The sequence below is a fragment of the Gadus chalcogrammus genome, chromosome 16 (assembly GCF_026213295.1).
Source record: "Gadus chalcogrammus isolate NIFS_2021 chromosome 16, NIFS_Gcha_1.0, whole genome shotgun sequence".
Taxonomy (NCBI): domain Eukaryota; kingdom Metazoa; phylum Chordata; class Actinopteri; order Gadiformes; family Gadidae; genus Gadus; species Gadus chalcogrammus.
The window spans coordinates 18,279,246-18,291,404 of record NC_079427.1 but is presented as its reverse complement, the minus strand read 5'-3'; the positions used below and the strand labels follow the sequence as shown (position 1 = coordinate 18,291,404).

Below are 12,159 nucleotides of genomic sequence, written 5' to 3'. Positions count from 1 at the left end.
GCACACATACCTTTGGTCTGCGTCTTTATCTGTCTGTCGGTTTCCGTTTAATGACTCAGACTATCCGTTCTTCTGTCACAGAAGCTAGCGTGTGTGGTGATTTATTCCCTATCAACGCATCACTGTTTAGTTCACTGTGATCCCTACCCCTCCCTTATTTTTATTCGAACACTCAATTGCTTTTTACCACATATTGCGTGCACTCTTATCAGGAAGTTGAGAGAGGCTGGGCTGGTGGTGTGTCAATAGAAATCATTCTCTGGTCACGCTTACACATTGTAGACCTTAATCTCCGGCTATCTGTTGTGTTTTTGTTTATGTGTGCGTGTGAGTGTTTAACAGACATCCCGTGAAGTGAATGGCCCCCACTGTTTTCACAGACCGTCTTTAAATCCCAGCTCCTCTAAGCTCTTACACATTTTATGTCCCTACGTGATTGGCTAGCCCAGAGCGCAGAGAGAGCCTATCTCCTGACGTAAAGAGGGTTTTCATCATACCTCAACAGGGCAGTCATTTTAAACATTTACATTTGTTCGCCGCTTTACGGAAACACAGTTATTTCCTCTGAAACACCACCACACGCACACCACACTCACAAGCACCAACATACATTCATGCATATTTCTGAGCATGGTCACCTCCCAGTGATTATCATAGCAGGGCAAGCATGCACACGTGTCCTCAAGGAATCTGCGCGAGTTGCTCGTAAACACGCATGCACACCAGGGAGTGGTGTGTATGCACAGCTAAGCTGTTGTTCGTCATTGGGCGTCCCCAACCACCTCCCTCCTACGTCTTTACGGCCATTCCGGAATTCTGCCATCCCGTGAACCCTCCCACACCCTTTAATTAGTGTCACCGGGGCAACCGGAGAAAGAATGCTCAGTTTTCTTGTCACCTTGGTAACTGTGCACAACCGTGGGGGCCAGAGGTGCGGGTGTAGGTGTTGGTTAGGGACAGGAGAAACAATAAAGCCTCAGTTTACCACGTGATGCGTGTTCTTCAAAACAACCATAGATATACATGTGACCACTCACACACACTGCTGCCGCCTACCGAAAGTATCCACACACTTTTAATTAGTGTAGCAGCTGCATACACAAGTGCCTTTTCCTCCCACCTACACAAGCTGACACACACTGTCATGCACGCACCCAGAGTTATGTGAAACGATAAATCCCTTTTGGACATTGACGCTTTTGTCAGACAATACAAGCAGCTGTGTATTAGCCCTGTGTAGGCACGGAATCCAAGGTCATCGTACAATGGTTTACACCAAAGTAGACCTAACCTTCTTTCACCCCAGGAAGCCTGCTGTTTTGCTTGGCAGCGTGTCTTTCATAACGTCCGTACAGCTGTAGTCTGGCTCCCTCTGCTGGCTAATACGGATCTACTGCCATTTTAGCCTCTATTCTTTGAACTGACTGGTATGATTAGTTATTGATATATATTTTCAATATGCCAATCCTTTAGTAGTGAACACCATTCAATCCTCAATGGAGCCCATTAGATAATGGACCACATGTAAACTATGAAAATTAAACATTCCTTTACTTGCACCTGTGTTCCTGCTCCGTCAACGCAGAGCAGCACATTCTTGAACCTACTTTAAATGTTTATTTTGTGTTTCATTATTACATTATTCTGTTAGTCTCTAGTGTCCACCTAAACCCCAACCCCTTACCCAAGAGTGCCCATAACTGGTCATAGGCCTACATTACAATTATATACGCACATTTATTTCCATCTCTGGGTGGTGTTTTGAGATAAGGCAGAACTACAAGCTACTAAGGGATGTAGAGCTAATATTTTCTGAGCCATATCTAAGGCTTTAATCTACTTGCAAAAGTAGGCATCCTAAATCCTGTTGTCTTCTTTCAGATGTTAACCATTACTGACTTCCTGAAATCTATATCTTTAAAGAGGAATTGCTTTATGTTTACGTTATTAAAAAAATCCTTTATTCCAGTTTATCCATATTATGGATATTCCCCCTGCACCTCTCTACCACATTGGCAGAACCTGCTGAGACAAGGTCTGGTGATCCAGTGGAGTCCACCCCTGAAACCAGCACTGGATGACTGGCTTGTGCCTTACAGGGAGAAACAGATTAGCCCATTCAAATCAAAGAGTCAAATTCCCCATGCCGTCACCCTGAAGGCAGAGGATGTTTCTAGGGTTTCTGCATTTGAATGAAAAAGGCTCATATGCTGCTTCTGAGAAGACTGGTGACATTAACACGCTGTCAAAGTATACCAATAATAGGAAACAGCTGTAAGTATAGTCAATACAGTCCCCTCAATATACCTGCAATTAGCCATTTCAATTTTTGTATTACTTTTTGTTTGAAATATCAGAATAAACACAGCCTCTGGTGCTTCTATTTTCTTGTTTTTTGAGATTTGGCATGTTGGAGAGTAAGTCAAGTATTATTTATTTAATATAGCAGCTTCACAGAGCAAGGTCACAAAAAGAGTGTGGATGAGCTTTTGACTTTATCTATAGACAACATGCTATTGTGAAGAAATCCCCTGGATAGACCAGCTGGGAAAGAAGAGAATAAGGAGAATGAAATCGGGCAATTGTATGAACACAAAGACTCCCCTCTGGGTCTCCTCACATATTTCCTTTTCCCATTAATAAAGAGAAACCTGCTTTGGGAACATAACTCCACAACAGCCGACACAATTCCTTCACATCCATGCAAAATTTAGAATTGGCCCTGTGAAAGTATTGCCTCATTATCCCGATGATCCTGAGGTGATCATGATCAAGGCAATACATACATCTTTTTTACTGCCATCCAAATAGTTGTTTGGGGCTTAATGCATGTATTTGGATTAGGTTATGAACTATTTTTTAATGCAGCAAATAAATAAAATCTAATCATCTATTTATTCAGTTCACATGGGTTACGGTTTACAATATGGTTACCAGAGCTGATGGTTACGTGCTCAACGATATGACTCGGTTGTTTCTCGGAAATCGTATAGAGTCACTTCCGCTGTTCTTATTTGCGGATGGATATGTACGTAAAAGTCTGAACGTTACCGTAATTGACGTCACTAGTTAATTATGGCGTTCCGGGTCTACGTTAAATGTTCTACGTTAATATTTTATGTTTTCTAATTACAACGTTGTGGAATTAAAGTATACTACAAAGTATAATACAAATGTATACTAAAATGGAATACATTTTTGCAAAAGTTCCTCGAAAATAGCTTACCACATAATAGGAAGAACACTTATATAAATAAAGTCTCAGTTAAAGTCATGTTTAAACTTCTGCTGAGATTATTTACTGCATACGTATCTAAATACGATTACATAACAAGTGACACCACCAGCAATCCACTGAATGCAGCAGGGGGTTTCCGGGACTACTTTATCTCGGCGGAGGCGCACCAACAGTAGCCGCCGCACATCGTTCTGCCTTGTTCCGTGCTTGGGGCATGTTCAGCTTTTCGGCCCGATTTTTCTAACACTTTTGTTGGTTGAAATGGCCGCGGATCCCGTTTCAACATCTTCTAATGCATCGACAAACAACGATGGCATCCTCATCGGTGATAAAGTGTACTCTGAAGTCTACCTGGCGATCGACAACTCTCTGGTTCCAGAGGAGAAGCTTTCTCCGACCCCCTCTATGCTCGACGGCCTAGACCTCAACACGGAGACCGACCTTCGGATCCTGGGATGTGAACTCATCCAGTCTGCGGGGATTCTGCTAAAGCTGCCCCAGGTAACAGACATGTTATGCGTCTACGGTTTTTTCGACAGATTTAGAGATCCCCATCCACCTTATTTAACGACGGGAGAGAGGCTGCTAGCTGGCTAGTGTTAGCTTAGCCTTGCTGGTGTTGGCGTGGTGGGACTAAAATGGCGGCTGTCTATTGTGTAAGAAGATACATTAGGTTAACTCGAGCTATAACCCATATCTCGCTGACATGTCTTTCTCCAGGTGGCCATGGCGACGGGACAGGTTCTCTTCCATCGCTTTTTCTATTCCAAGTCCTTCGTCAAGCACAGTTTCGAGGTAAGCGTCCACACACGCACACATTCACACCCAAACACGGAAGATCATTGTGTATACAAGCTACGTATTGTTAGCTTACGTTACGCTTACGTTCCGGGCAGAAATGTTACTATCAAACTCCCGTTATATATATATATATATATATATATTTATATATAGAGAGGGAAAGATATAGATGCATAGACAGACACAATTGGGATAATTACACGGCTTTGATTAATACGCTATTGTGATTGTTAAATGACAGCAATCAAAGGTCTGAATAACAGACCTTTGTTATGGACTCCATTTCCAACCGTCTTTATTGACCAAAGAAATGATTACAAAATCTGTCATTTTTGGTCAACTTACTGATTAATTTTTAGTGGCAGTGTAATGAACAAAATCATGTAATTATCTTAAAGTAATGACCCGCTCGCTGTACTTTAAACGTCTGCGAAACATGTTAATGCTGTCCTCCCAGGAGGGTTATGACATCCCTGACTATTTGTCTTGTTTTCTTTGTAGATTGTAGCCATGGCTTGTGTCAACCTGGCCTCCAAGATAGAAGAAGCCCCGCGGCGGATACGAGACGTGATCAACGTCTTCCATCACCTACGGCAAATGCGAGGCAAAAAGTAAGCATCTTTCCATTTCATCACAAGGTTATTCAAAATGTTGTATGAGATATTTTGAATTGTTTGATTTATCTAAACGGAATACCGTTTTTTTTTTGTTGTGAAAGTGCCCTTTTGTTTATCCATGTACTCTAAACCATTTCAAAACTTTTCAGTTTCCTCGTCACTGGTCTCACACGTGTTAACATTCTGTGCACATATCTAGCGTGTTTTCTGTGATGAGTAAACCCTGAAATTGGCCTCACGCATATTTCTAAAGATGGCCGTATGGTTTAAGTCACTATGGGATGAGACATGCTTTATTGGCATGCCTCTGACTTCAAATTAAACATCGCCCCGACTCAATCGATCTCGGCATTAACGTGGATTCTTTTTTCCCTTGCAACCAACTAACAGCGACCAGCTACATTTACCAAAGCCTGGGTGATGTGGAATGGTACGTAAAGACGAAGCAGTCGGCATGAAACCATGAGCGAGGGAGTGTCGCTTCTCCCTCTGCCTCACCCCAGCCCCCTTCCTGTGGGAGGAGCCCGTGGGCTGAGCCACTGTGGGCCGCGGGGATGACAGGTTGGCCGGAGGTCCTTGGCCCCCCCCCCCTCTCCCGGTGTCTTTGAGGACTTCTGTGGCTCAGTCTTATGCTTTGGGTATTTGTCAGACATACTGCCAGCTGTTGGGTAATGTAGTTCTCCCTGTTTGGCTGCTCCTCGCCCAGCACTGGAAATTATGTTGCCACACGAGCACACTTCCATTTCACCAATTGTCATCGCTTTTAGAGAAATATCAATCTTGGCATACATTGGAATTAATTGTCGGCGTGTGGCTTAGTTTTTTGGTACGTTCAGGAATGTTGGATGGCAGAATAATATTATAAATGGCCTGTTAGGTGAGGATGATTTAACCCTGAATCCCTTATACTGGTGTACATTTTTTTCTTTTTAGCTTGGTTAGCTTTTTTTATATGATCTAATGTAAAAAAAATCATCCTCCGTGTATCTCACTTAAAATAGACAAATAAATTTGCGGGATGAAGTCTAAACTTTATTTTGTCATTAGACTGTCATTAGACTGTCATTAGTACTATGTTGAATACAGTGTTACTGTTTAATATATTTTGTACTTTTCTGTTGATTCTCAAGAAAGTAGGCAATGACTGCTTGATTCAGAACCATGGCTAATATCCAGGATAATCTGATCAATAACCAGTCATCTTGTATTGAAATTTCTGTCCCTTTTTTAAATGTGAGTCGAATCAGAACGGTCACACACTGTTAATTGGTCTGATTCGTTTTTTTCGGATATGTTTGACAATGAGTTATTGATATTTCTCTTTAAAGCGTTGACATACGGTGATACAGGCAGAGAGCTGTCGGCAGACGCCAAACATTAACACTGGAGCCACAGGAGTCAGCAAACCCCCAAGTAAACGAAACCATAGACACCTCCCCGCTTTGAGTTGGTTGTAAGGGGAAATAGAAAGAGTCACAGAAAACAAAAGGGCACTTAACTTCCTACTATGCTGCTGAAGCTGGAAGGGGGGGGGAGAAACCGTTTTATATTATTTTTACTTTAATTCCTTCAAAAACCAGGGGTGCAAGTTCATTGATACTTGATCAGAACTACATAAATACCAAAAACCAAGTCATCAAAGCAGAACGGCGGGTCCTGAAGGAGCTGGGCTTCTGTGTGCATGTCAAGCATCCCCACAAGGTAAGCTCCTCCACACTCATCCGGTCACTACACCCCACAAACGGTTTGATTATTGGCTCTCAGTGGAGATGTCTTGTAAGCAACAACCCGTGCTTGTGTCATCCCAGATCATCGTCATGTACCTTCAAGTCCTGGAATGTGAGAAGAACCAAACGCTGGTCCAGACCGCCTGGTAAGTTCCTACTCAGTTCCCCCGTCTCTCACAACCCACAGCAGCAACCCGCGTCACGTGCCCAAGATCTGCTACCAGACCTGGGCTTTCAGTAGATTTTCAACATGAAGGCGCAGCACTGTGACACGTCCATACAGTGGAAACGTGACTCACCAGAACATCTAGCTACATATTTAAAATGCAGCCACCAGTCACTTTCCCAGGTCTACCCGCAACATCAGCCCCCCCCCCCCATGAAATCCATTTCCCGGTGCCCTGATGGTGCAATTTGTTTGATTGCCAACCTGATGCTTCTGAGATGTGCCTTTTACATGGTTTTATTTCTGCAAGTCTTTTTGTTTATGGAGCCCAGGGAGCTTGATTTAACTTTGTCCTTTTCTCTACTCTTTGATTAAAGGGTAGTCCATGCTGGTAAGTCACATAAAGAACCTCTGAACTCTGCCTCCTCCAACCACATGACCTCGGGAAGCTCCCCCCCATTGGTTGGCTGCCCTTCTCCAGACAGCCAATCCCAGTGCCGAGATTCACTGAAGGGGGAGGGCCTATCCCAACTGCCAACATCGCATTTTCTCTTGGGTGTCAAAGGATTTGTATTTTTTTGGTTTTGATACGAAGGTTTATACTGTGATGCATATTTCATTTTTTTTGTAGTGATAGATACTTGCTTTCTTTTCTAGTTTACTTGCATCTAAAATTGAAGTAAACTTAGTGAGAAGAGAAGTACTTTTTTTGACCAGTTACCTGTTTAAATAATATACAGTAGCTTACTGTGTCATTTCCCCAACTGACGTGGTGTCCAGACGTGTGTGTCTTACAGGCTGATCCAGCTCTCAGGCTCTGCCTCCAGGGACCCTGCCCACCCAGCAGTAGATCACAATCCAACGACTGCATTTGATCTAGTAGTGCCACGCTAGTAGTCTTTTCATGAGCCGCTAAAGCCAACATATTTATTTTTTATTTGAACAGAGTTCCAACTGAATTCTTTGTGTACACATGGCAAGTTCCATGTGGCCACAACCTTTTTTTTCAAAATCAAAAGTTGTCATGTGTTTAACATATCTTGTTACTGGAAAATGTGTAAGGAATTCCCTTGATGGTAACGTTAAAGTATTGTCAATGATTTGCATGCTACGGTGGCAGAATGAAACCGCTGATGCGCATTGGCATTCTGGTGCATGCGCTCAAGTGAAGTGTGAACCTCGCACACAACCTCCCCCTTCTGTGTTAGCCCTCTGATACCAAGTAACGGTTCATGGCTCCATGTCGTTTATTTTGGCTGGTACACTAATTGTGACTCATCTACCACCCTCAATGACCACTTACACACACGTCCAGCTGCTTTTGTAACAGTTTTCATCTGGGTGGGAAACTTTTCATTTTAGTTGGGGAGGACACTTTGCCTCTTTCTATAAATGTTCTTCTGCTGAGGCGGTTCGACTAGTTTTTGGTTTCCCACCTTGAGCACTTACTTTTATCCCCACCTGTGAACCATTGCGTCATGTGCTTTATCACGTGACTGCCTACCATACTGAAACATGCCAGTCCTACCTGATGTGCATCATCTCTACCTCCCCTTACTTCCATACTGAAACAGTCTGACCTGATGTGCATCATCTCTACCTCCCCTTACTTCCATACTGAAACTGTCTGACCTGATGTGCATGTCATTATTGTCACTGCAACATCCATTCAAAAGGTCGATATAAAACTAGTCCAAGTGTATTGTCCAGTCTTGCATGCTCCCCAATACAAGGCATGTTAATGTTGAAGAGTTGTTAGGGATGTTTCATTTAACTGAATAGAAAGTTGCTTTCTTTCTTCTGGGTCCCCAAATTCACCTTCTCATTTGTGAACACGCCCTGTGTCATGGTTGCTCTTGGAAGAGAATGGAGAAAAGGACAAAGTTAAAATGGCTTCAGGAGATCACAATGCAGAAACCAATATGGCAACCTTTGTTCATGATTTGATGTGTGAGCAACTTTAATGGGTAGTACATGAAGTGAGGGTGAGGCGCAAACTAACACTCCCTGATATTGGTAAATATCAAAGCCAAGCTGTTACTTAAAACTGCGACTAAGCCCATACACTCAAGCTCATTATGGGAATCATGATTTGCTAAAAAGCCCAAATAAAATAATGCATATTTCCACTACCACTGGGTATGAAAGCCCTGGCATTCCTGTAGAAAAGATGCTATGTGTTTTTTGTATGTGCTTCTGTCTCCACAGGAACTACATGAATGACTGCCTGAGGACAAATGTGTTTGTGCGGTTTCAAGCCGAGACCATCGCCTGTGCCTGCATATACTTGGCTGCCAGAGCTCTGCAGGTCGGTTACAGCTGCATCTTACATTTTTTACGTCCATTGTTCGCCCTGCTGGTTGTATTTTAAACAAGCAGCGGACAACTCGCGGAAGGTAACAAAGCTGTGTTTGTCCCCCAGATGCCGCTTCCATCCCGGCCTCATTGGTACCTTCTGTTTGGAGCCACTGAGGAGGAGATCCGGGAGATCTGCATCACCACCCTCAAGCTGTACACCAGGAAGAAGGTAACGTCCACAGCACGCCTCCCACGTTATGTATGCTCCCAGCTGCTGTTACCCTTCCCTCGTCCCTCATCTTTAACCCTGGATCCCCCCCCCCGCCAGCCCAACTACGATCACCTGGAGAAGGAGGTGGACCGGCGGAAGATGTTCCTGGCCGAGGCCAAGCTCAAGGCAAAGGGTCTGAACGCCGACGGCACGCCGGCCCTCTCCACGCTCGGCGGCTTCTCCCCGGCCTCCAAGCCCTGCTCCCCGGCCGTGGTGCCGGTGGAGGACAAGTCCCCCAAGCCCCAAGCCCTGAAGCCTGTGAAGAAGGAGCCGGACAACCGAGCCCAGGTCTCCAAGAGCCCGCACAACGGGTCAGTAGATCCTCAGCCCACGCAGTTCCCCGGCCCACTCTGTCCATTCTGTGTGTCGTCGCTGAATCAAGCATGACTTTTTAACTTGCCTGAATGGAGATATGTTTTCCTGTCTTTTAATTCAGGTTAAGGAAAGAGTCCAAGATCGGCAGGAACAGCAGTGGGTCCCGTTCTAGAACACGCTCCCGCTCCAGATCCCGCTCGCCCCGCAGACAGTAAGACAGTTCCTCATCTATGACCATGTCGTCGTCTCCCTGCACGCCCTCCCACTCCCCCTGTCTCACCACCTGTTCCACTCCTCCCCAGCTACAACGGCAGACGCAGTCGCTCGGGGACCTACAGCTCGCGCTCTCGCTCCCACAGCCCGTCGCCACGGCGACACCAGCCCTCGCCGCTCCTCCCCCACCTCAAACCAAAGGCCAGTCACCACGGCAACAGCGACTCCAAGGTCTCCGGTCGCCACAGCGGCAGCGGCGGGGGCAGCTCGGGACACAAGAGGAAGCGGTCGCGCTCCCGGTCGCGCACCCCCATCAAAGGGGAGCGCGAGCGGGACAGGGAGCGCGGTGCCTCGGACCTCGCCTCCTCCAAGAAGCACAAGCACGAGCGGGGCGGCGGGCACCACCGCGGGGAGAGGCGGGAACACGAGAGGTCCCGCTCCTACGACCGGGAGCGGGAGCGGGAGAGGGAGCGCGGCCACAAGAGCAAACACCACGGTAGCGGCGGCGGCGGCGGCGGAGGGCACTCTGGGCACGGCCGGCACCGTCGCTGAGCCCCACACCACACGGGTGGTCTCGGGGCCTGGCGGAAACATAGTCAAACGTTTCCCAGGGTCCACCACCGCGTCACGCAACTGCTTGTCTTTCTCCAGTGTACGTACCAGTATAAAACCATCTGGGCGCCAAATTGACCCTAAGATCATTCTGCGGTTCAGTGTTCATGGCCTGATCACATGCGAGGCATTGGACTTCAAGATTAACCTGAATGTATATCCCACGTGTCAAAACGTGCTGGTTAAGGCATTTGCTATGGCCAAGACCACTGATCGACCAACCACCTTATAGCTGATATTTGGCAGTGGTGGCTGATAATTTGGTAAAGCTGGGTGACGTGTTTTGGTGGAGCAAATTCATGTCATTTGCGGCAGGAGGTCCTGAAAAGGAGTCATTTTATTTTCTTGATTATTGATAATTGGTTGAATTATGGAAACGTTAATTTCGCCTGCCAGGCCCAGAGCTGCCTAACGTACCAGTCCACATACTACTTTTGAATGCAAATGTTTTGTTTTTTTCATGTATTTTTCTCATTTTCCATTTCAATGGACTGGACTTGAAGGAACCATATATTTTACAGTGTAAAGATGATAAAAAGCCGGATTATTGTGAATGCTTTGATTTATTAAAGCAACGGACAGTGGAAAAATGTACAATTTAAAGGACATTCAGGAAAGAAAATATTCTTATCATTGGAATTTCTCTGGTTCATAATTTATTGGACAAATGTGCGATGGCTATAGCTGTGTTGTGTACATTTGTAAAGAATCAAAACAATTGTGTTATTTAGGGTAAGAGGCTATATATCTTTTTAAGATGCAGACTTGATTGAAAAACCTTGTAGAATTGTGAATTTGTTACACGGCTTTTAGTCTGCACATGTTCATGTTTGAATTTTTTTATTAAATTCAGTAATAAAAGACTCACTGTAAGGACTCTTGTTTCTGAAAATGGTGCACAATAATTGGTGGTCGAGGAAGGAACATTAAAGTGATCGTAATGTAAACTGATTCACTATCGCTAGATCTGTAATGCGAGTGTAAAGCCTGAACTCTTATGACCGGGAGGGGGCACTGTTGGCCGTGGCAATGTTAACGGGACCATCGCTCCACTGCATCCATGCAATTGGCAGGTAATCATGGGTTTAACTGGTGATTTTCAATGGGTCTGACGAGAATGGGTACCCGGTAAGAGCTCTGGTACTTTAAGCCTTTTTAAGATGCAATCTAGAATCCTGCTATGAAGACACATTATTCCCTAATGTACTAATTTAAGTAGATTGCTTTCTAGTTAGAGAATAGTTCAGTGTCACTTTATTGGGACAGTACTGTGTGTATTAAAGTTTTGAGGAAGATCAGTTACACGGCTAGGGAACGAAGTTCAACTTCCCACTTAAAGCTCAATATTGTGCACATATTGACTTGCCAAATTTTGATTTTAGAAACGAGATTCATTCCGATATCTGGGATTAACCACAAATGCAATGAATCATTATTCCAGCCATGTCATTGTAGAATCTACCAGAAAATGTTTAGATCTTCTGTCAGGGGTCAGGAGCTCAAGTTATCCTGAGCGCATTCCAAGTTAGACTATAAGGTGATGTATCCACCCACACTCACGAACATTATTCTGAAGTAAAACTGATTCAGATCCTCTGGATAGGCTCCTACTGGATCCCAGAGAGCCTAGTTTAGTTGTAAACAAGTCCTCCCTCCCCATACCCACTTTTAACAAATGATGTCAGGACTTTTGTACTATTCTCACTCTGTCATTTTCCTTTCATTGTCCTGGCTCCATCACTCTCTACTTTGTCATTATATCATGCATCTTTCTCTCTGTCCCTCTTTCACAACGTCTCATCCACTCCATTATTTACCTGTCACACTCAAAGGACCGCATCTGTCTGCATGCTAAGGGGCGCCTTTCAGAATTGCACCAATAGGGGCACACGCGCACACAC

General features: G+C 44.8%; 1 protein-coding gene across 4 annotated transcripts; it reads left to right on the top strand.

The window, feature by feature from the left end:
- The first annotated feature begins 3,392 nt into the window (after nucleotides 1–3,392).
- LOC130405915 (cyclin-L1-like) lies at nucleotides 3,393–11,548 on the top strand. 4 transcript variants are annotated; one of them, XM_056611225.1, is made up of 10 exons: nucleotides 3,393–3,739; nucleotides 3,959–4,033; nucleotides 4,541–4,650; nucleotides 6,237–6,357; nucleotides 6,465–6,529; nucleotides 8,758–8,857; nucleotides 8,972–9,076; nucleotides 9,176–9,429; nucleotides 9,555–9,644; nucleotides 9,736–11,500. In XM_056611225.1, exons 1-10 carry the CDS (start codon nucleotides 3,500–3,502, stop codon nucleotides 10,196–10,198), a joined length of 1,623 nt encoding a protein of 540 aa, XP_056467200.1. In that variant the 5' UTR covers nucleotides 3,393–3,499; the 3' UTR covers nucleotides 10,199–11,500. The 4 variants fall into 4 exon arrangements, with proteins under 4 accessions (XP_056467200.1, XP_056467201.1, XP_056467202.1 ...); XM_056611226.1 differs by lacking the exon at nucleotides 9,736–11,500 and having other exon boundaries at nucleotides 3,394–3,739; nucleotides 9,555–9,648; XM_056611227.1 differs by lacking the exons at nucleotides 3,393–3,739; nucleotides 3,959–4,033; nucleotides 4,541–4,650 and adding an exon at nucleotides 5,079–5,217 and having other exon boundaries at nucleotides 9,736–11,546.
- Nucleotides 11,549–12,159: the final 611 nt, after the last annotated feature.